This window comes from Hyla sarda, chromosome 3, assembly GCF_029499605.1.
Source record: "Hyla sarda isolate aHylSar1 chromosome 3, aHylSar1.hap1, whole genome shotgun sequence".
Lineage (NCBI taxonomy): Eukaryota > Metazoa > Chordata > Amphibia > Anura > Hylidae > Hyla > Hyla sarda.
The window spans coordinates 441,696,572-441,722,503 of record NC_079191.1 but is presented as its reverse complement, the minus strand read 5'-3'; the positions used below and the strand labels follow the sequence as shown (position 1 = coordinate 441,722,503).

At 43.9% G+C, this 25,932-nt stretch overlaps 1 protein-coding gene across 5 annotated transcripts in view; it reads left to right on the top strand.

Moving 5' to 3' along the window:
• The window catches only part of DAAM2 (dishevelled associated activator of morphogenesis 2), a 314,170-nt gene that overhangs the window by 199,982 nt on the left and 88,256 nt on the right, over window positions 1-25,932 (top strand). For all 5 annotated transcript variants that reach the window (XM_056568637.1, XM_056568633.1, XM_056568634.1 and 2 more), the window contains exon 6: window positions 11,450-11,783. In XM_056568637.1, the coding sequence (XP_056424612.1) occupies window positions 11,450-11,783 (334 nt within the window). The remainder of the gene's footprint in view (window positions 1-11,449; window positions 11,784-25,932) is intronic.

Genomic DNA, 25,932 nt, shown 5'->3' with positions numbered 1-25,932 from the left:
GGATTGATTGTGGACCGTTGGCGGGGGTGAGAATGGACCTGGCGGTGCCGGATTTGGCTCTGAGGGCGGTAGCGTATGCTGATGATGTCACCGTGTTTGTCTCCTCACAAGAGGAAGGCCAATGGGTGATGTCAGAGGTGGACCGCTACTCGGAGGCATCCGGGTCCAAGATCAACCGGGATAAGTGCGAGAGTCTCTGGCTGGGAGGGGGAGATCCTGGTTTTGATCTCCCGGACGCCCTTCCAGAGCCCCAGGAATCTTCAAAAGTTCTCGGCGTCGAATTTGGCCAAGGGGATTACCCCAAACAAAACTGGGACAGCAGGCTTAAGATCGCCGCTCAGAAGGTGGATCAGTGGAAGGGTTGGTCTTTGACCCTCCGGGAAAGGGTTAACCTGATCAAAACATTCCTGCTCCCTTTACTGATATACTTGGGCAGTGTATGCATGTTGCCAGAACCTCTTTGGACCCGGGTCTACAGTGTGTTCTTCCAGATGTTATGGGGGAACAGACTGAACCTAGTGAAGAGGGAGGTTACTTACCGTACGAGGAGACTAGGGGGGTTGTGTATGGTCAACCCTGTGGTGTTCCTAGTGAATACCTTTCTTAAGACCAATATAGCAAACCTCTGGTCAGAGAGGGCTCCTCCGTGGGTATCCTCCTGTAGGAGATGGTTTTGGCCTTTCTTCCAGGAATGGGAGACAGGAGGGCAAGTGAAGGATCTTCGCACACCACACGGGCATCTCCCGGCTTACGCTACCCCGGTTCTGAAGGTTATTCGTCGGTGGGGTCTGGGGATGGGGGAGATTAGGACTCTGTCGAGGAAATTCCTTGACAAGAGGGTCCTGTCTTCTCATTTCCAGAGGCCATTGGCGCTCAAGGACTGCCCAAGTCGGGATCTGGAGGTGGGTTTAGAGCTTTTGAATTCTATCAGGATCCCCTTGAAGTTTTGGGACTTGACTTGGCGCTGTTTCCACGGGAAACTGTGTGTGAGGGACAATCTGAAGTGCAGGAGCTCTGATGACCGGGGATGTCCCCGCGAAGAGTGTGGAGGCATGCTGGAAAGCATGGAGCATTTTCTGCTTCATTGTCCCTTTAACACAGAGGTTTACACCAGGGTGGGCGCTTCCATTGGTTGGCTTCGGCTGGCCAGTCTCTCCTATGCGGAATGGGCCTATGGGGCATTCAGAAACCTTGGAGGCTGGGACCGGTGCACTTTATTCCTAGTCAGCTCAGTGGTTAGGTACTACACGTGGAACGCACTGTGTTTAGTGTCGACGCAGCGTAAAATCCTCCCTGTGGATGTGGTGGTTAGGAACATTCTCGGTGACCTGGTGAAGGTGCGTTCTCTGGAGTACGAGAGGCTGGGTGCTGGCAGGGCCTCTCGTCTATGGAGGGGCTCTGCCTTTAAAGTGCCTTAGCCTGTTGTCTCCCCCTGGTGGTGGGCTGATGCTGGCACATTAGTCTTTTTGTTTTGAGCAGTTGGTTTATGGTAATATAGGGCTTGCAGGCACTGAACTTGAGCTTTAGGGGTTTGTTGTTTGGCTTATAGTGTTATATGTATTTGTTATTGTATTTATTGTTGTAGTCTATTTGTATACTTATGTATTGTATATATTGTTAGTCTGTGTATATTTTATGTAATGTATATATTGTATATATTGTGTGATGCCACCTGGGGTTTGGGTTTAGTTTAGGTTGGGTGGTGGGTTAAAAAGGGGGGAGGGGGTGTGTATGGGACTTTTATATATACAGAAAATCCTGGACTGGTTCATGGACGTCTGGTAACATGTACTGGGGGCATGGGATGCGGGACCAGCTCAGGGCAAAAAAAAAAAAAAAAAAAAGTGGTGTTATTTTGTTTGTGTTGGTTTTTATTATTTTGTATATATTATTATTGTTGTTGTTGTTATTCTTTTGGTATATTACTGGTATTGGGTTTTTGGTATTGCAACTGGGCCAGGAAATTCACATTTAGTATTAGTGTATATTAGTGTATATAGTTTATTAGTATGGTATGGGTATAATGGGTATTATAGGAATATGTCTTTTGTAAATATTGTATATATTTGTTTGTGTGCAGGAATGAGTGTGGGGTGGACCGGTGTTGTATTTTATGCTATGCTGTTTGGTTTTATGATTCGCTATATTGATATGTTCTGTCGGATATGGTATGTTTATGTTTTGTAATTTTTTATTGTTATGTTTGAAATTTTAATAAAAGATCTACAGGATATAACTCAGGATCAGTACAGGATAAGTAATGTAATGTATGTACACAGTGACCTCACCAGCAGAATAGTGAGTACAGCTCTGGAGTATAATACAGGATATAACTCAGGATCAGTACAGGATAAGTAATGTAATGTATGTACACAGTGACCTCACCAGCAGAATAGTGAGTACAGCTCTGGAGTATAATACAGGATATAACTCAGGATCAGTACAGGATAAGTAATGTAATGTATATACACAGTGACCCCACCAGCAGAATAGTGAGAACAGCTCTGGAGTATAATACAGGATATAACTCAGGATCAGTACAGGATAAGTAATGTAATGTATATACACAGTGATCTCACCAGCAGAATAGTGAGTACAGCTCTGGAGTATAATACAGGATATAACTCAGGATCAGTACAGGATAAGTAATGTAATGTATGTACACAGTGACCTCACCAGAAGAATAGTGAGTACAGCTCTGGAGTATAATACAGGATATAACTCAGGATCAGTACAGGATAAGTAATGTAATGTATGTACACAGTGACCTCACCAGCAGAATAGTGAGTACAGCTCTGGAGTATAATACAGGATATAACTCAGGATCAGTAATGTATGTACACAGTGACTCCACCAGCAGAATAGTGAGTGTAGCTCTGGGGTATAATACAGGATATAACTCAGGATCAGTACAGGATAAGTAATGTAATGTATGTACACAGTGACCTCACCAGCAGAATAGTGAGTACAGCTCTGGGGTATAATACAGGTTATAACTCAGGATCAGTACAGGATAAGTAATGTAATGTATGTACACAGTGATCTCACCAGCAGAATAGTGAGTACAGCTCTGGACTATAATACAGGATATAACTCAGGATCAGTACAGGGTAAGTAATGTAATGTATGTACACAGTGATCTCACCAGCAGAATAGTGAGTGCAGCTCTGGAGTATAATACAGGATATAACTCAGGATCAGTACAGGATAAGTAATGTAATGTATGTACACAGTGACCTCACCAGAAGAATAGTGAGTACAGCTCTGGAGTATAATACAGGATATAACTCAGGATCAGTACAGGATAAGTAATGTAATGTATGTACACAGTGACCTCACCAGCAGAATAGTGAGTACAGCTCTGGAGTATAATACAGGATATAACTCAGGATCAGTAATGTATGTACACAGTGACTCCACCAGCAGAATAGTGAGTGTAGCTCTGGGGTATAATACAGGATATAACTCAGGATCAGTACAGGATAAGTAATGTAATGTATGTACACAGTGACCTCACCAGCAGAATAGTGAGTACAGCTCTGGGGTATAATACAGGTTATAACTCAGGATCAGTACAGGATAAGTAATGTAATGTATGTACACAGTGATCTCACCAGCAGAATAGTGAGTACAGCTCTGGAGTATAATACAGTATATAACTCAGGGTCAGTACAGGATAAGTAATGTAATGTATGTACACAGTGACCTCACCAGCAGAATAGTGAGTACAGCTCTGGAGTATAATACAGGATATAACTCAGGATCAGTAATGTATGTACACAGTGACTCCACCAGCAGAATAGTGAGTGTAGCTGTGTCCTGTACTGCTTGTACTTCTCTCGGTGATCTCAGGCGGTGAGCATTGGTCTGCTTTGTTTCTATGGAGATGAAGTGGTTTACAGTAACAATTGCCTCTAGGTGTCTGTCACGTTACGTTTCTCCTCGATTTCCCGATCAAATAATAGAAGATTCCAGATGTTAAGGATTGAAGGGTCTGGATGCAGTCACCAGGACTACTTTTTTTCTTTGGGGGGGGGGGGGGGGTGCAGGTGTCAGCGTCTTCCAAGAACAAATTACAACTCTGCTTCCTGAATAAATACAATATATGTCCAACCTGCTGGAAAGTGTGGAGAGCAGCCAGCGTCCCCCAGAGGCCTACCTGAGGATAACGCTGACGGTCAGGAGCGCCCAGATGGTTTCCATCCACATTTTTAGATTTATAGGAAGAAAACAAAAGATGTTGTGTTTGGATCCACGGACCTGGAGCCAGTTGGGAGGTCGCTGGAGAAGACTCCACTGTCTGTGACCGGCTGCCAGTGTTTTTCCGTGATTCCAGCGACGCCGCGCTGCTAAACCAATCATCCCCAGATCTGATGGCTGGAGCTCCAGTGTAAAACCTGTAACGTCTCCGATCACAGCACAACACCACATACTCCTCTCTGCTATACCATGTCATACTGGTGGAGAAAGACAGGCTGCACTATGCTGGGGAGGATATACAATACACTACTATAGTGGATCGGCCTGTGGATGGAGAAAAGGATGATTGATGCCCTTGTTTTTCAAGGTGCTATGAACAGTAAGGAAACAAAAAGCTGCACCATAAGGAATGGGTTACAGTAAGCACTGAACTGCAGCTGATTATGATGACAAGCTACAGAAAGGACAACTAGCCTAAGCTTTTGAGTGGTCAGAGATAAGAGATACTTACCTGTCAGACCAAGCATGGAATCTCTGGAGGATACAGAAAGGCTCAGAATGCATTCTCATAGTTCAGGCTCTCTCCTTCACACAACACATGCTAAGCCCCACCCTCACTTCCTGCGTTCTATGTGTGCACCTGCATTCACATTCTGTTTTCTACCTTTGCCTTTTTACTGCTAGAGATGGAATTCCCCTAACAACAGACAGTGGACAACTTATTGCAGGGAAGCGAGACACCTAGTGGTCAGTAATTCAGAGCTTTTATTCTGGAATAGGGAACCAATTTTGGTAGGAATCGCATATTTGAAACGACAGTGACCCATGTGGGAGGGATGTAAAACAAGTCTGCATAACATGATGAGAGAGAGTTGGAGAGAGAAAAAAACTAAACAGGGGGCGCTCCCTTGTATAGTATATCAATTGTTGTGTAAACCCTCTACCATACCAAAGTGATATACTGAACTTAAAGGGGTACTCCGCCCCTAGACATCTTTTCCCCTATCCAAAGAATAGAGCATAAGATGTCTGATCTTGGGGGTCCCTTCGCTGGGGACCCCCGCGATCTTGGCTGCGGCACCCCAGACATCCGATGCACGGAGCGAACTTCGCTCCGTGCCAGATGACTGATGACGCGGGTGGAGGCTCATGATGTCACGGTCACGCCAATGCCTCCTCAATGCAAGTCTATGGGATGGGGCATCACGCCCTGCTCGTGACTTCACGCCCATGCCCCCTCAATGCAAGTGACGGCCGTCACTCCCCCTCCCATAGACTTGCATTGAGGGGGCGTGGCCATGACTTGATGAGGGAGCACGGCCATGACATCACGAGCCTCCGGCGCTGCACCCGATGCTCTAAATAAACGCCGGGTGCAGCAGGGAGATCCCGTGGACCCCCGCGATCAGTTATCTTATCCCCTATCCTTTGGATAGGGGATAAGATGTCTAGGGGCAGAGTACTCCTTTAAAGAGTTGTTAAAGTGGCAGGTTCAACTGAAATATATATACCAGATGCAATGATAGGGCTGCTGCACTCCGACCCTATCCTGCTCCCAGACAAAGTGGGTAATTAATAGAGGGATGGAAGAAACCAAGCAAAAAGTGGGCTAGGAGGCGCTGCAGCGCCTCCTAGACCACTTTTTGCTTGGTTTCTTCCATCCCTCTATAACACTGCCCCCTCTCCACAAGGAAATATGGGTGATGTCCCCCATGGGAGCAGTAATGGGAGCCATATTGGGTGATGTCCCCCATTGGAGCAGTAATGGGAGCCATATTGGGTGACGTCCCCCATGGGAGCAGTAATGGTAGCCATATTGGGTGACGTCCCCCATGGGAGCAGTAATGGGAGCCATATTGGGTGACGTCCCCCATGGGAGCAGTAATGGGAGCTATATTGGGTGATGCCCCCCATGGGAGCAGTAATGGAAGCCATATTGGGTGATGTCCCCCATGGGAGCAGTAATGGGAGCCATATTGGGTGACGTCCCCCATGGGAGCAGTAATGGTAGCCATATTGGGTGACGTCCCCCATGGGAGCAGTAATGGGAGCTATATTGGGTGATGCCCCCCATGGGAGCAGTAATGGGAGCCATATTGGGTGATGCCCCCCATGGGAGCAGTAATGGGAGCCATATTGGGTGATGTCCCCCATGGGAGCAGTAATGGGAATTATAGCCAATTTATCAACCTTTCATGATGGGGTGGGGGTGGTAGTAGAATTTTTCTTAGCTTAAGGGATATTCTGTCTGAACCCCCTAGCTCCCCCCCTAGAGTCATTCATCTTCCGGGTCTGCGGTATCTCCACTTTCTTCCTTCCATGCTGCTGAGTCGTCCGGGAGTCGTCCTCATTTTTTGGAGGATAGACCTCACCTTTAGGCGACTGCAGCTATTTTTAGAAAATAAAGCGGAAAAGTAACTTGTGGGTTATTCTTGGAAAGAGACCAAAATAAATGTGTAAGGAGCGGCGGCTCATTATCGTGTGAGGGAGAGTGACGTGAGGGGCTCCTGGTGCGGTGGTGGGGGTCTCGCTGAGTGCAGACCTGTTGGCCAGAGACCTGATTGTTGATGGGGCCCCCCCACTATCAGTGACAGCACTAATGTCCTCTTAGGCTCTAGGGCTGATGTACAATCACAAACTATCATCCTCTATAGCTACACCCCTGCTGATGGCCCCTGGGGAAGGAGAAGGGCTACATACCGCTATATACTGCTACATATCACTACCCTGCTCAAAAAAGGGGTTGTGGCAAAGGGGCAGGTGTCAGTGGGGCTGAGTGGGAACCTGTAAATAATGGGTATCAGCAGACATGAAATTCACTCGCACAATGTTATTTCCTAATTATATGGTGCCAATCTTTGGGTACTGTATGACGGTATTACTTGAGCACTAAATGGTGGCATTCTTTTTGAGCTTCATATAGCTGTTCCTTTTTATAAGGGTATAGTTCAGGCCCTGTGGCTGATTGGGGGTTATTTTTTTACAGTATTAGGACATTTCATGGTATTTTTCTTTACATGCTGTATGGCGGTATCATTTGGGTAATGTATGGTGGTATTTTGGTTACTTTATGGCAGTATAGAGTGATAATATTTGGGTACTGTATAGTGGTTTTATTTATGTCCCTTGCAGTGGTTACAGTATTCAGTTACAGTTTTCTATGTGGGGTCTGACCAGTACTGTACACAGTATTCCATGTGTGGTCTGACCAGTACTGTACACAGTATTCCATGTGTGGTCTGACCAGTACTGTACACAGTATTCCATGTGTGGTCTGACCAGTACTGTTCACAGTATTCCATGTGTGGTCTGACCAGTACTGTACACAGTATTCTATGTGTGGTCTGACCAGTACTGTACACAGTATTCCATGTGTGGTCTGACCAGTACTGTACACAGTATTCCATGTGTGGTCTGACTAGTACTGTACACAGTATTTTATGTGTGGTCTGACCAGTACTGTACACAGTATTCCATGTGTGGTCTGACCAGTATTGTACACAGTATTCCATGTGTGGTCTGACCAGTACTGTACACAGTATTCCATGTGTGGTCTGACTAGTACTGTACACAGTATTTTATGTGTGGTCTGACCAGTACTGTACACAGTATTCCATGTGTGGTCTGCCCAGTACTGTACACAGTATTCTATGTGTGGTCTGACCAGTACTGTACACAGTATTCCCTGTATGGTCTGACCAGTACTGTACACAGTATTCCATGTGTGGTCTGACCAGTACTGTTCACAGTATTCCATGTGTGGTCTGACCAGTACTGTACACAGTATTCCATGTGTGGTCTGACCAGTACTGTACACAGTATTCCATGTGTGCTCTGAACCAGTACTGTACACAGTATTCCATGTGTGGTCTGACTAGTACTGTACACAGTATTTTATGTGTGGTCTGACCAGTACTGTACATAGTATTCCATGTGTGGTCTGACCAGTACTGTACACAGTATTCTATGTGTGGTCTGACCAGAACTGTACACAGTATTCTATGTGTGGTCTGACCAGTACTGTACACAGTATTCTATGTGTGGTCTGAAAAGTACTGTACACAGTATTCCATGTGTGGTCTGAAAAGTACTGTACACAGTATTCTATGTGTGGTCTGACCAGTACTGTACACAGTATTCTATGTGTGGTCTGACCAGTACTGTACACAGTATTCTATGTGTGGTCTGACCAGTACTGTACACAGTATTCTATGTGTGGTCTGACCAGTACTGTACCCACTATTCTATGTGTGGTCTGACCAGTACTGTACACAGTATTCCATGTGTGGTCTGACCAGTACTGTACACAGTATTCTATGTGTGGTCTGACCAGTACTGTACACAGTATTCTATGTGTGGTCTGACCAGTACTGTACACAGTATTCTATGTGTGGTCTGACCAGTACTGTACACAGTATTCTATGTGTGCTCTGACCAGTACTGTACACAGTATTCTATGTGTGGTCTGACCAGTACTGTACACAGTATTCTATGTGTGATCTGACCAGTACTGTACACAGTATTCTATGTGGGGTCTGACCAGTACTGTACACAGTATTCTATGTGGGGTCTGACTAGTGATTTGTACAGTGGTAGAATTATTTCCTTGGGCATCTATTTCCCTATTGATGCACCCCATGATTTTATTTACCTTGGCAGCAGCTGCCCGACACTGGTCACTACAGCTACATTTACTGTTAACTAAGACTCCTAAGTCCTTTTCCACATCAGTTGTCCCAAGTGTGCTCCCATTTAACACATAATTTTTCTTCCCCATGTGCATTACCTTACATTTATCAGTGTTGAACCTCATCTGCCACTTCCCAGCCCAAATCTCCAACCTATCCAGATCCATTTGTAACAGTGCACTGTCCTCTATTGTGTTATCTACTATACACAGTGCACTGTCCTCTATAGTGTTTACTGCTTTACAGAGTTTAGTATCATCTGCATATGATTATTTGGTAACTGTATGGCGATATTATTTATGTCTTTTGATGTGGTATTAGTTAGACTCCTTAGTGCAATATAGAGTGATATTATTTGGCTATCTTATGTCCTTTGTGGTGGTATTACATAGACTTTTTATATTGAGTGATATAATTTGGGTACTATATAGCGGTATTGTTGATGTCTTTAGAAGTGATATTTCCTGGACTCTTTAGTGATCTTATTTGAGTACTGCATAGTAGTTTTATTTATGTCCTTTGTGGTGGTATTACTTGAACTCTTTAGTGCGTTATTGAGTGATATTTTTTGGGGGTACTGTATAGCTGTTTTATTTATGTGCTTTGTGGTGGTAGTACATAGACTTTTTAGTATTAAATCGAGTGATATAATTTTGGGTACGGTATAGCAGTATTGTTTGTCATTTGCAGTGGTATTACTTCGACCCTTTAGTAAGATATTGAGTGGTATTTGGGCACTGTGTAGCGGTATTGTTTGTGTCCTTTGTGGCGGTGTTAGTTGGACTCTTTAGTATAGGATATAGAATGATGTTATTAGGATCCTGTATGACGGTATTATTTGGATATTGTATGATGGTATTATTTGGATATTGTATGACGGTATTATTTGGATATTGTATGGCAGTATTATTTGGATATTGGATGGCGGTATTATTTGGATATTGTATGGCGGTATTATTTGGATATTGTATGGCAGTATTTTTTGGATATTGTATGGCGGTATTATTTGGATATTGTATGACGGTATTATTTGGATATTGTATGGCGGTATTATTTGGATATTGTATGGCGGTATTATTTGGATATTGTATGGCGGTATTATTTGGATATTGTATGGCGGTATTATTTGGATATTGTATGGCGGTATTATTTGGATATTGTATGGCGGTATTATTTGGATATTGTATGGCAGTATTATTTGGATATTGTATGACGGTATTATTTGGATATTGTATGGCAGAATTTGGATATTGTATGGCAGTATTATTTGGGTACTTTATGGTCAAATATTTAAGTAATTTATGGTGTTATGATTTTAGTATTATACAGAGTTATATTGTATTTGTACTTTAACCCCACACATTAATGGTCATATTATTTGGACACTGCATGATTTTATTAGCATTTTGCATTTGTGATACTGTTTTGTCACCTTTTTAATAGATTGTAGTCGTAAAGTTTTCATGTATCCTGGTTTATTTGAGCTGTGAAGGAATGAGGGACTTGGACCAAGATGAGCGAATACTTGGATCGCGGCCTCCGCAGATCTTGGTCCAGTTCTGGTTATTTTCAGGAATTCTGTCTTTATTAATGATCCGATAGCGGAGCAGCGACATAGAATTCCTCGCAGATTCCATGTGTAAAATGCAGAGGTTCTATGAGCTTCAAAGGTCTAAACTGGAGATAAGTTCTGGATGGCGTCCAATGAGGTTTTCACTCATAAAGTAATAAACAAGATGTAACGTATCATGATACAGTGGTCCCTCAAGTTACAATATTAATTGGTTCTGGGACGACCATTGTATGTTGAAACCATTGTATGTTGAGACCAGAACTCTATGGAAACCTGGTCATTGTTTCTGAAGCCACCAAAATGTCATCCAAAAATAGGAAAAAATGAGGATTAAAGAAAAATAAGTAGATAACTAATATAGATAAAGCAAATCCTTACATATAAAAGTAATAAAGATCTGCTGGGAGCTGTAATCACTGTCTATGTCAGTGTTTCCCAAACAGGGTGCCTCCAGCTGTTGCAAAACTACAACTCCCAGCATGCCCGGACAGCCTTCGGCTGTCCGGGCATGCTAGAAGTTGTAGTTTTGCAACAGCTGGAGGCACCCTGTTTGGGAAACACTGGTCAATGTAAAGGAGAGGAGCTTCTTCTGGGTCCTGTACAGAACACGTAATGTCCTAAAAGAAAGTAACATGGAGTCACGCTCACCTGGTGTCCAAAGGAGCAGCTAACCTTCACAGGTAAAGAGTACAGAACATGTAATACCTCCCTGTACTGTAGGGAGCGCTACTAGACACCAGTTAATGTTGAGTCTGGTTTCAAGTTACAATGGTCCAGAAAAGACCATTGTATGTTGAAACTATTGTATGTTGAGGCCATTGTAAGTTGAGGGGTCACTGTATACAATATTATATAACACAATACAGCATTATAGTACATAACATTATACATTAAGATATGATACTATATAATGGAATAATATATAATAATATGTTTTCTATAGTTTTATTATATAAAGGCCCTTGTCCTGTCTTCTCCTCTCCGGCAGGTTTGTGACCAGGTTCATAGAGCTGGACGGACTGACGTGCCTCTTGAACTTCCTGAAGAGCATGGACTATGACACGTTGGAGAGCCGCATACACACATCCGTTATAGGATGTATCAAGGCTCTGATGAACAACTCGCAGGGACGGGCTCACGTATTGGCGCATCCAGAGAGCATCAACATCATCTCCCAGAGTTTACGGACTGAGAACATCAAAACCAAGATCGCCGTCCTGGAGATACTGGGAGCGGTCTGCCTGGTGCCCGACGGGCATAAGAAAGTCCTGCAAGCCATGATCCACTACCAGGTGTACTCTGCCGAACGCACGCGGTTTCAGGTAAGAACTGCGCCTCGAAGCGGGGAATACATACTAAAATCGGGGCCCAGCTCCTCAGATCATACAATCTATCTTTAGTCTTATTCTTTAGGAGAGAAATGACTAACCTTCCTTAGTGCCGCCATACTGGTGCAGCAGAAGGTGGGCGCTTTATGGCAGCTGCAATATATGAGAGTTGAAGAACAAGCCTCCAGTCACACAGTAGAGTTGTCACTATCCTCTATGCGAGTGGTCTCCATTGCGAAACTACAAATCCCAGCATGCCCGGACAGCCATCGGCTGTCCTGGCATGCTGGGAGTTGTAGTTTTGCAACATCTGGAGGTCCACAGTTTGGAGACCACCGCTGTATGCCCTCATTATCCTCTATAATGAAAGCAAGGTGACTCTGCTCATCCTGCCTTAGCCTATACAGCAAAGCTGAGACATGCACAAAACATGCAATGTCAGCCAATTTTATTTGCCATATTTGTGAAAATTTAAGACTTTTTTTTTATTATGAAAAACAAAACAAAAACAAATAAAACAGCAGGACTAGCTATGTAGAATGTATCCTTCTGGAGTCCAGAAAGTTTAGCTCACAGAGCATTGTCTAGACTGGATACAAGTGTATCACTTCTCAGCTGAGAGCAGGACTAGCTATGTAGAATGTATCAGTCTGGAGTCCAGGATATTTAGCTCACAGAGCATTGTCTAGACTGGATACAATTGTATCACTTATCAGCTGAGAGAAACTAGCTGTGTACAATGTATCAGTCCGGAGTCCAGAATGTTTAGCTCACAGAGCATTGTCTAGACTGGAAACAATTGTATCACTTCTCAGCTGAGAGCAGGACGAGCTATGTACAATGTATCAGTCTGGGGTCCAGGATGTTTAGCTCACAGAGCATTGTCTAGACTGGATACAATTGTATCACTTCTCAGCTGAGAGCAGGACTAGCTATGTACAATGTATCAGTCTGGAGTCCAGGGTGTTTAGCTCACAGAGCATTGTCTAGACTGGAAACAATTGTATCACTTCTCAGCTGAGAGCAGGACGAGCTATGTACAATGTATCAGTCTGGGGTCCAGGATGTTTAGCTCACAGAGCATTGTCTAGACTGGATACAATTGTATCACTTCTCAGCTGAGAGCAGGACTAGCTATGTACAATGTATCAGTCTGGAGTCCAGGATGTTTAGCTCACAGAGCATTGTCTAGACTGGATACAATTGTATCACTTCTCAGCTGAGAGCAGGACTAGTTATGTACAATGTATCAGTCTGGAGTCCAGGATGTGTAGCTCACAGAGCATTGTCTAGACTGGATACAATTATATCACTTCTCAGCTGAGAGCAGGACTAGCTATGTACAATGTATCAGTCTGGAGTCCAGGATGTTTAGCTCACAGAGCATTGCCTAGACTTGATACAATTGTATCACTTCTCAGCTGAGAGCAGGACTAGCTATGTACAATGTATCAGTCTGGAGTCCAGGATGTTTAGCTCACAGAGCATTGTCTAGACTGGATACAATTATATCACTTCTCAGCTGAGAGCTGGACTAGCTATGTACAATGTATCAGTCTGGAGTCCAGGATGTTTAGCTCACAGAGCATTGTCTAGACTGGATACAATTGTATCACTTCTCAGCTGAGGGCAGGACTAGCTATGTACAATGTATCAGTCTGGAGTCCAGGATGTGTAGCTCACAGAGCATTGTCTAGACTGGATACAATTATATCACTTCTCAGCTGAGAGCAGGACTAGCTATGTACAATGTATCAGTCTGGAGTCCAGGATGTTTAGCTCACAGAGCATTGCCTAGACTGGATACAATTGTATCACTTCTCAGCTGAGAGCAGGACTAGCTATGTACAATGTATCAGTCTGGAGTCCAGGATGTTTAGCTCACAGAGCATTGTCTAGACTGGATACAATTATATCACTTCTCAGCTGAGAGCTGGACTAGCTATGTACAATGTATCAGTCTGGAGTCCAGGATGTTTAGCTCACAGAGCATTGTCTAGACTGGATACAATTGTATCACTTCTCAGCTGAGAGCAGGACTAGCTATGTAAATAACAGTATTTCCATTCACTGACATCAAGTAGAAATCTTCAGTGAGGAACTGAAAGAAAATCCATGATATAGTTTCAGAACTTCTCCTTTATACAGTGATTGGTCTTTATTTATTAGGATTAGTTCTGCTCGTATTGTATTTATAAATGGATCCCAGCTACTGGCAGCGGCCATACTAAATACATTTTTTCCGGCTGAAGAGGCGATAAATAATTTTTCAGCCCGGCCCGTCCCCACAGTTATGGCTGCAATGTTGCGGTTTTCACAGCTCGCAGATTTATGACACTGGAATAGTTATTTGCTGCTACTTTGCAGAGCGCTGGATTCTGCGCTGGAATCACTTTGTATGTGTTGGAAGCCATCGCCATACGTTCTGTTTCTTATATGATGTTGTATTAATTATTGCTGAAATAACAGCTGCTCCTGGGCAGAGTCTGGTGCGGAGTCGTATCACGCGGCGGCGGCCAAATATATCGCGCTTATTACACAGTGATATGGGCCGGCTGGGGTAATAGAACCCATAGTAATGGGAGGTATACAGCACATTAGGAAAGTCTTCACCCCCAGTCACTATATACAATGTATCCAGAAAGTCTTCACCCCCTGGAAGGTTACAATGGTATGAAAGTATTCATACCCTATACTCCGGACTTTGGTGAAGCCCTTTTGGCAGTGATTGCAGCCTCCGATCTTCCTGGGGATGAGGCCACAAGGTTTACACACCTGGATTTTGGGGTTTTCTGCCATTGATCATTTACTATTTTAGTTTTCAGCCCCTGGTTAGCTAGAGTTTACTTAACTGGTGTCTATTGATTATTCAGTGCTTTCCACTACAGCCCCTGGTGGGTTAGAGGTTACATTTTATTGGTTATTTACTATTCTAGTCTCCAGCCCCTCGTGAAGTAGACTTTTCTGAACTGGTACTCATTGGTTGGTCAATGCTTTAGACATCAGCCCCTGGTGGGGTAGAAGTTGAATAGTTGATGTCCATTGGTTATTAATTATTCTAGACTTCAGCCCCTGGTGGGGTAGAGATTATATACCTGGTGCCTGATAATACTTTAGTCTCCACATATAACTGCTCCTCATTGCTGTGTCAGTGCCTATATACAGCATGCTCTGCTGTGGTGTATGATGGGAGGTTTAGTCCAAATACATCTCCCAGGATGCAGCGCTTCATAGCAGGGTACATCATGGGCACTGAGCTGTTATGGGTGTGTGTGTCAGCATGGTGTGGACTGATGCCAAGTGACAACCAGCAGCATTTCCCATACAGCCGTGGATGTGACTGGAGGACGTGACAGCTGTGGATGTAACTGGAGGACGTGACAGCTGTGGATGTGACTGGAGGACGTGACAGTTGTGGATGTGACTGCAGGACGTGACAGCTGTGGATGTGACTGGAGGACGTGACAGCTGTGGATGTGACTGGAGGACGTGACAGCTGTGGATGTGACTGGAGGATGTGACAACTGTGGATGGGACTGGAGGACATGACAGCTGTGGATGTGACTGGAGAACATGACAGCTGTGGATGTGACTGGATGACGTGACAGCTTTGGATGTGACTGAAGGACGTGACCGCTTTGGATGTGACTGGAGGATGTGACAGCTGTGGAGGTGGCAGCTTTGGATATGACTGGAAAACCTGACAGCTGTGGATGTGACTGGAGGACGTGACAGCTGTGGATGTGACAGCTTTGGATCTAACTGGAGGATGTGACAGCTTTGGAAGTGACAGGAGGATGTGACAGCTTTGGGTGTGACTGGAGGACATGACAGCTGTAAATAGAGAAGTGAATCGTGGACAAGGAGCCAGAATAAGGATGTCCAAGTATCTGTCACGTATGAGATCTCCCAAACTGACCCAAAAACTATTCCATGGCTGGTTGTCTAAAGCGCCTGCAGCTCTCCAGGAGAAACAGCCCCAACTCATTATGTTCATCCTCCGATAACAAGACACAGCCGGGCAGCCGGAGGGGACTGGAACAGAGTAGGAATCCAGATGCGGAGAGTGGAAAATATAATGGGATTAATACAGGACAGGATAAAGTGGAAGAGATGTTACATCTGAGACATCTGCACTCTGCTGAGGAGGGAGGTCACAACAAAGACATCTGCATTCTGCTGAGGAGAGACGTCACATCAAAGACATCTGCAGGCTACTGAGGAGAGACATCACATCTGAGACATCTGCACACTGCTAAAGAAGGAGGTTACAGCTGAGACATCTGCACTCTGCTAAAGAGGGAGGTTACAGCTGAGACATCTGCACTCTGCTAAAGAGGGAGGTTACAGCTGAGACATCTGCACTCTGCTAAAGAGGGAGGTTACAGCTGAGACATCTGCATTCTGCTGAGGAGGGAGGTCATATTTAAGACATCTGCATTCTGCTGAGGTGGGAGGTCATATTTAAGAAATCTGCACTCTGCTGAGGAGAGACGTCACATCTGAGACATCTGTACTGTGCGGTGGAACGTCAACTGTGAGACATTTGCACTTCCAAGGTTGGACATTATATCTAATACATCTGCACTCTGCTGAGGATGGATGTGAGATCTGAGACATGTGCACGTTACTGAGGAGAGAGACATCACATCTGAGACATCTGCTGAGAGGGACATCATCACATCTGAGACATCTGTACTCTGATGAGAGGGACATCATCACATCTGAGACATCTGTACTCTGCTGAGAAAGGAGGTCACATCTGAGACATCTGCACTCTGCTGAGGAGAGACATCATATCTAAGATATCTGTACTCTGCTGAGAAGGGACATCATATCTAAGAAATCTGTACTCTGCTGAGAAGGGACATCATATTTAAGACATCTGCACTCTGCTGAGAAAGGAGGTCACATCTGAGACATCTGCACTCAGCTGAGGAGAGACATCACAGCTAAGATATCTGCACTCTGCTGAGTAAGGACATCACATCTGAGACATCTGCACTCTGCTGAGTAGGGATATCACATCTGAGACATCTGCACTCTGCTGAGTAGGGATATCACATCTGAGACATCTGCACTCTGCTGGGTAGGGACATCCCATGTGAGACATCTGCACTCTGCTGGGTAGGGACATCCCATGTGAGACATCTGCACTCTGCTGGGTAGGGACATCCCATGTGAGACATCTGCACTCTGCTGGGTAGGGACATCCCATGTGAGACATCTGCACTCCACTAAGAGGACACAACTGCAGCTGGACTGTAATTTCATGTCCGCACATCAGTCTTCCCCAACCGGTGGCTCCAGCTACATATCTACAACTCTCATCATGCACTGATAGCTGTAGGTTGGGAGTTGTTGTTTGCATCAGTCCATGCTAGGAGTTGTAGTTTTGGAGACCAGTGATGGAAATGAACTGTGGACATTTGTGGCTATTAATGCCTCTGTATACCCAGATTGAGGGGCCCCGCTCAGTATTATATGAAGGCTCCTGGAGGTTTTTGCCCCTCTCCACATTCCTGATATCTCCAGCTGTGATATACAATGACATTATACAATGAGCCGAGGATTGTACATGGCTGAGGAATATGTCAGCACCACATAAATAACAGGTCATATATAATCTGTCCAGAGTCACCAGAGACACAGCTGTGATGGATGGAACCTGCGTATTATACAACATTCCCTTCACATTGGATCACGTAAAGGAATGTATAGAAGAATCCGCCATCACCGGAGGAAGAGCCGCGCCGTCCCCTAGAGATCTCCTTTAACACCACCGCCTCATACAGAGGTCAGGACTCCATAGACCTGTGAAGTGTCCTGTGGTGTCTGGCAGCAGATCCTGAGAGTTGTGCGCTGCGTCTCCATACATTTCCTAATAGGTTCTAAATTATTTCGAACAACATAATTACTCCGCCCCTTATTTACCATATACCACATATTACTCCGCCCCTTATTTACCATATACCACATATTACTCCGCCCCTTATTTACCATATACCACATATTACTCCGCCCCTTATTTACCATATACCACATATTACTCCGCCCTTATTTACCATATACCGCATATTACTCCGCCCCTTATTTACCATATACCACATATTACTCCGCCCTTATTTACCATATACCACATATTACTCCGCCCCTTATTTACCATATACCACATATTACTCCGCCCTTATTTACCATATACCGCATATTACTCCGCCCCTTATTTACCATATACCACATATTACTCTGCCCTTATTTACCATATACTGCATATTACTCCGCCCCCTATTTACCATATACTGCATATTACTCCGCCCCTTATTTACCATATACCACATATTACTCCGCCCCTTATTTACCATATACCACATATTACTCCGCCCCTTATTTACCATATACCACATATTACTCCGCCCCTTATTTACCATATACCACATATTACTCCGCCCCTTATTTACCATATGCCACATATTACTCCCCCCCTTATTTACCATATACCACATATTACTCCGCCCTTATTTACCATATAATGCATATTACTCCGCCCCTTATTTATCATATACCACATATTACTCAGCCCTTATTTATAATATACCACATATTACTCCGCCCCTTATTTACCATATACCACATATTACTCCGCCCTTATTTACCATATACCACATGTTACTCCGCCCCTTATTTATCATATACCACATGTTACTCCGCCCCTTATTTATCATATACCACATATTACTCCGCCCTTATTTATAATAATTTACCATATACCACATATTACTCCGCCCTTATTTACCATATACCACATGTTACTCCGCCCTTATTTACCATATACCACATGTTACTCCGCCCCTTATTTATCATATACCACATGTTACTCCGCCCCTTATTTATCATATACCACATATTACTCCGCCCTTATTTATAATAATTTACCATATACCACATATTACTCCGCCCTTATTTACCATATACCACATATTACTCCGCCCTTATTTACCATATACCACATGTTACTCCGCCCCTTATTTATCATATACCACATGTTACTCCGCCCCTTATTTATCATATACCACATATTACTCCGCCCTTATTTATAATAATTTACCATATACCACATATTACTCCGTCCCTTATCTATATATATAAAACTCAACGTGTGTGTGTGTATGTATGTGTGTGTGTATGTTCCACAAAAACTTCCAAACGGCTGGAGATATTTCCATAATACTTGGTCACATGTTACTTATATGTCCACTTAAAATATAGGATAGTTAAAGGGGTACTCCGGTGAAAACCTTTTTTCTTTTAAATCAACTGGTTCCAGAAAGTTAAACAGATTTGTAAATTACTTCTATTAAAAAATCTTAATCCTTCCTGTACTTATTAGCTGCTGAATACTACAGAGGAAATTCTTTTCTTTTTGGAATTCTCTCTGATGACATCACGAGCACAGTGCTATTTGCTGATGTAATTATAATAATAACTCTTTATTTATTGTTGTCCTTAGTGGGATTTGAACCCAAGTCCCCAGCACTGCAAGGCAGCAGTACTAACCACTGAGCCACCATGCTGCCCTTAGCATACATCTGCTATGCACGGTTGCTAAAATGGACAGAGATGTCAGCAGAGAGCACTGTGCTCGTGATGTCATCAGTGTTCCAAAAAGGAAGGAATTTCCTCTGTAGCATTCAGCAGCTAATAAGTACTGGAAGGATTAAGATTTTTTAATAGAAGTAATTTACAAATATGTTTAACTTTCTGGAACCAGTTGATTTAAAAGAAAAAAAAGTTTTCACCGGAGTACCCCTTTAATTTAACCCTTAACTACCCCCATTTGTGAGGGTCGGGGTTTTTGTTTAACGTCCCATGCAAATCTATTGGAAATATATGTTCTCACATAACTTCTGTACGGCTGGAGATATTTCAATACCTGGTCACATAATACAGGTCGGGATATGAGGACGGGATAGGAGATCGAGATAGGAGGCCGGGATAGGAGGCCGGGATAGGAGGTCGGGATAGGAGGTCGGGATAGGAGGTCGGGATAGGAGGTCGAGATAGGAGGTCGGGATAGGAGGACGGGATAGGAGGTCGGGATAGGAGGTCGGGATAGGAGGTCGGGATAGGAGATCGAGATAGGAGGACGGGATAGGAGGTCGGGATAGGAGGTCGGGATAGGAGGTCGGGATAGGAGGTCGGGATAGGAGATCGAGATAGGAGGACGGGATAGGAGGTCGGGATAGGAGGTCGGGATAGGAGGTCGGGATAGGAGGACGGGATAGGAGGACGGGATAGGAGGTCGGGATAGGAGGCCGGGATAGGAGGACGGGATAGGAGGACGTGATAGGAGGTCGGGGTAGGAGGTCGGGATATGACAACAATATATGAGGACGGGATATGAAGTCAAAAGCTTCCTCCTTTGTTGAACCGGGCAACGCCGGGTATTCAGATAGTTTACAATATACCACATATTACTCCGCCCCTTATTTACCATATACCACATATTACTCCGCCCCTTATTTACCATATACCACATATTACTCCGCCCTTATATCACAGCAGGAGTCCATAGGGGAGGTTTATCAAGGCCTGAGCATAGGAAGAGTTCTCCAGTTGCCCATAGCAACCATAGCACTTTTATTTTTCAGATGCCTTTTTTAATATGAAAGAAGCGATCTGATTGGTTGCTATGGGCAACTGGGTAACTTCTCCTCTACACAGGTTTTGATAAATCTCCCCCATATGTTGTATATTGCACAAAAAAATGTGTAACCGGAGCCTGACCGCAATGTAGGCTAAATAATACAGCCATGACAGAATAAGGGCAAACATTATAATCACAATGTACAGATATAGAAGAATTCTCTTCTGCATAGAAAACAGTAGAATAGTAGTTATATTCTTGTATATAGGAGCAGTATTATAGTAGTTATATTCTTGTATATAGGAGCAGTATTATAGTAGTTATATTCTTATATATAGGAGCAGTATTATAGCAGTTATATTCTTGTATATAGGAGACAGTATTATAGTAGTTATATTCTTGTATATAGGAGCAGTATTATAGTAGTTATATTCTTGTATATAGGAGCAGTATTATAGTAGTTATATTCTTGTATATAGGAGACAGTATTATAGTAGTTATATTCTTGTATATAGGAGACAGTATTATAGTAGTTATATTCTTGTATATAGGAGACAGTATTATAGTAGTTATATTCTTGTATATAGGAGCAGTATTATAGTAGTTATATTCTTGTATATAGGAGCAGTATTATAGCAGTTATATTCTTGTATATAGGAGTAGTATTATAGTAGTTATATTCTTGTATATAGGAGCAGTATTATAGTAGTTATATTCTTGTATAGAGGAGCAGTATTATAGTAGTTATATTCTTGTATATAGGAGCAGTATTATAGTAGTTATATTCTTGTATATAGGAGCAGTATTATAGTAGTTATATTCTTGTATATAGGGGCAGTATTACAGTAGATATATTCTTGTATATAGGAGCAGTATTATAGTAGTTATATTCTTGTATATATGAGCAGTATTATAGTAGTTATATTCTTGTATATAGGAGCAGTATTATAGTAGTTATATTCTTGTATTTAGGAGCAGTATTATAGTAGTTATATTCTTGTATATATGAGCAGTATTATAGTAGTTATATTCTTGTATATAGGAGCAGTATTATAGTAGTTATATTCTTGTATTTAGGAGCAGTATTATAGTAGTTATATTCTTGTATTTAGGAGCAGTATTTTATTAGTTATATACTTGTATATAGGAGGCAATTTTTATTGTGAAAACAAACAAAATTACAAGTAACATAAATTCTTACAATGCAAAACAAAAATAACAAGCATTGTACACACAATGACTACTCAACTAGAGTATGTACAGAGTAATATTAAACTTAGAAAGTCCACATTTGCTGGAAAAGGAAAAACACAAAAAAAATTTATAAATCATCCGTGTTAAACCAAAGAGACATTCCTCCATAATTTCCCATTATTTTGGTTCCTCCGTATCTCTAATGACTTTACCCACTGGAGCTCGGACATGATCTGTCTTACTGCTGTGATGTGGTGGAATGGCTCGTTGTGTATGGACACTCTAGTTCTCATGTGCCAATGGTAATATTTAATGATTGTTATAATTATGTACATTGTCCCCCTGTCTACAGTCCTGTTACTGGATGGTACAGCATATATGATGTCAGGATACGTCAGGTTCTGCAGTAATGGGATGTTCAGCTTACTGGACACTTCTTCCCATATCCTCCTCCCGCCCCTGCAGTCAGATATGAAATGCTCCATGGTCTCCTCCTGCTGACAACCCAGAGGACAGTTCCTATCAGAAACACTTAGATATTTCAGGTTACCCCTGACAAAGAGCCTCCCATGGAGCGACAGCCAAGCTATGTCAAAGAATTTTGCGGGGAGTCATTTCCCATTGAGGAACTTTAGACTTTCTTGTAAAGTGCTGGTCACACAGTCCCTCAAGGCAAGTGGAGAGCAGAAGAAAGCCCTACAAACCCTTACGTATAAATCCTTCCTTGGCTTACTCTCTATATAGGACTTCTCAATGCGCCATCTCTTCAGACATCTGAGCCCGTATTCCAGGTACGGGGGGAGGTAGTCACGCGTCCATCTCCCCCTCTTGAGACTGCCGCCTCGCACCCAAGACTCTGCAAAAGGCAATATCCAGTCCCTGATACTATTCGCCCACAGGGAGCTGTTGTTTGAGTCCAGGCAACCAAAATTTACTTTTAGAAACATGGAGTCAAAGAACACCCTTGGATTCAGCATATCCAACCCACCCTCTCTCCTCTGTAGGTAGGTGACCCCTCTTTTTATCAGGTTCAACCTGTTCCCCCAGAACATTTGGAAGAACAGGCTAAAGAGCCGAGCAGAGAAAGATTCTGGCAAAGGAAAAACAACAGAGACATACAAAAAGACGGGGACCAGGTAAGTCTTCAACATTTTAACCCTTTCTCTATAGGTCAGCCTCCAGTTCTTCCATCGCTGAACCTTTGCATTTCCGGCTTCCAACTTCTCTTCCCAATTTAGTTTGGCATTATCGTCCCTCCCGAATTTGACCCCTAGGATTTTAATATAGGAGGAGGCTCTCACAAATTGGGTCAGATCAAAATCTGGATCAGTATCTGATACCCAGAGAGCTTGACTCTTCTCAAGGTTGACCAGAGACCCTGAGGCCTCCGAGTAACTTTTGATGGCCGCAGACAACATCTCCACCTCACGAGGCTCAGATATCACTACAGTCACATCATCCGCGTAGGCAACAACACTCAGGGGTAGGCAGTGGGGGACCGGCACCCCCTGAAAACCACACTCCTGCAGTGACCTCAGAAACGGGTCTAAGGCAAATACATACAGCAGCGGGCTCAGTGGGCAACCTTGTCTCACCCCGCCTCAACCCTGAACGTGTCACCCTGCCAACCATTGATCAGAGGAAAGCTCTCGGCCTCACAATACAAAGTCTTCAGCCAATCAATGAATTGTCCCGGAATACCGTACTTTGACAAAGTGGCCCATAGATACTCGTGATCTACTCTGTCAAAGGCTTTAGCCTGGTCAAGACTGACAACATATCTCCCACACCTCAGGGCTTTACATCTCTCAAACATCTCCCTTATGGAGATCACTGCCCCAGAGATGTTCCGCCCTTTTACTGTGCCATACTAACAGCCTGCCAACAGTGCCGGGGACAGACAAACTAACCTAGAAAACAGGATTTTTGCCAGAATCTTCCTGTCGACATTCAAGAGGGCAATTGGCCTCCAGTTCTTGATGTCACTCGGCTCTTTACCTTTAGACAGCAGAATCAGCGAGGACACTCTCATGGATGGAGGCATCAGGTGACTTTCTAGACAATTTGTATAAACATCCACGAAGATTGGGGCCAAGAGGTCTCTGAATGTCTTATAGAATTCTGCTGTTATCCCATCTGGACCTGGTGCCTTCTTCAGATGTAACTTATCAATGGCCTCTTTAACCTCCGCCACCGTCAATTCTGCTGTCAAAGGAGAAAAGTCCAAATCATTAGTATCAGGGAGCGGAGTTGTCTCCAAGAATTGGGTCATCTTGTCTCCATCCAAAACCTTCCTCTGAAACAAGTCAGCATAGTACGATCTCACCACCCCCAGAATACCCTCCCGAGATTCCTGCAAAACACCCTGGGAGTCAGTGAGACCGGTGACAGATTTATTTGCCACCCGCTCCCGGCAATTCTCAAAGGGATCAGGAGACCCTAAGGACCCATAATCCCGTTCAAGAACCAGGGAGGTATACCTGCTGTACTGATACTGCCTTATCTCAGATTTCAGCTGGTCTATCCTTTGTTGGTCCCCACCCGCCGAATATAGTGACTCCAATTCTTTCCGCAGCTTGAGATACTGGCCATACTTACTCTTCCCCTTTATAACTGACAGTCTCTTTAAGAGGGTTCTGATCTCATCCTTGACATCCTCCCACCAGGCGGCCATATCATCATAGAAGTCCACCCTCTCTAGCTGACTCTGTATAAGAGAGTGAACCTGTCTCTGCACAGAAGGATCCTCTAATAGACTGGAATTCAGTCTCCACAACCCTCTACCTGTCTCAGGACCCTGTGTGACACCCAGACAAAAATATAAGGCCAGATGGTCAGAATAAGGGACGATCTTCTCATCCTTCTCATCAATGGTCTCTGTGGGACTAACCAGAGCTAAATCTATACGACTACTTCTTCCACCACAGAAATAGGTAAAATTTTGGTTTCCGACCACCCTGCACAAACACATCTGACAACCCGGCCTGTAGAATGATGTTGTTTAAGACCTTGGAGTCTCGTGTCAGAGGTCTATTAGAGGATCTGTCACTAGTTGTTCTGGAGGCATTAAAATCTCCGGCCAAGATGACAGGGACAGACGTGAAGAGATATGGCTTCACTTCATTATAAAGGTTAACCCTTTCAGTCACTGTCTGTGAACCATAGATATTAATGTGTCGGAGCCTTCTACCCCGAATAGTAACTTCTAGCATTAGGCACCTTCCCATCAATACCTCTGTCAGCCTATGTACAGTTACATCATTGGTGGTAAACAGGATAGAGACCCCGGCACTTGGTTCCACACCCAGTGACCAAAAGGATGGACCAGACCGCCATTCACGCTCTGCCTCACGTAACAGTCCTTGAGTATTTAAACGTGTCTCCTGTAAGAAGATGATGTCAGCATCAATAGACTTTAGATGGTCATATACGACATGTCTGGTCCTCCTCACTCTGACACTGTTCACATTACTGGAGAACACTTTAAGGGTAAAGTCGGCCATCATAACAAAGGAAAGAAGAAAGTGCAGAGATGTCACCCCCATCATCACAGATCTGAGTCCGAGCCCTCCTGCTGATCACCTGTTTCCATGTCCGATTCGGACAGACGTTTTGCTCGTGGGGGTCTCTTTTTTGTGGGGGGATCACCCTCTTGGTCTTCATTAAATTCATCTATCACTCTCTTTAGCTCCCTCTCCATCTCTTCCTCAACGTCTGACTCTGATAGGACACTGTACCTATTTGTGATGGTCATGACACCTGACCCGGGGTCTACTTTCTTTTTGGAAGGTTTTTGGACAGTGGTCCATCCCTCCTCAGGCTTACGGCTGGTTTTGTCTTTCTTCCGTCTCTTCTGCGGATTTATTGATGCTGGGGCAGAAGAAGACATGGCCACAACCTGCTCAGTGACCTCCCTGTTCCCCTCAGTGGCTCCTGGCTGGGACTGGTCGGGCACTGTGTCACCAATATTGTCACCCATATTGTCACCGCTAGTGTCACCAATATTGTCACCCATATCGTCACCTCTAGTGTCACCAATATTGTCACCCATGTTATGCTGAGGCTCAGGTTGTGTCACTGCTGACCCTGACACCAATGTTTCCTCCTCCAGGTCCTCTACCCCCTCCAGCAGGTCCTCATCAGGGAAGTCCTTACAGATATTATGCCAGGCGTCAGGACAGTCCCTGTGGGAGTGACCGGTCTTACCACAGAGGTTGCAGCGGATATTCTGGCAGGTGGCGCTGACATGGCCGATCTCCCCACATAAATTACACTTCACTAGGGTGCACACACTCGCGATATGAC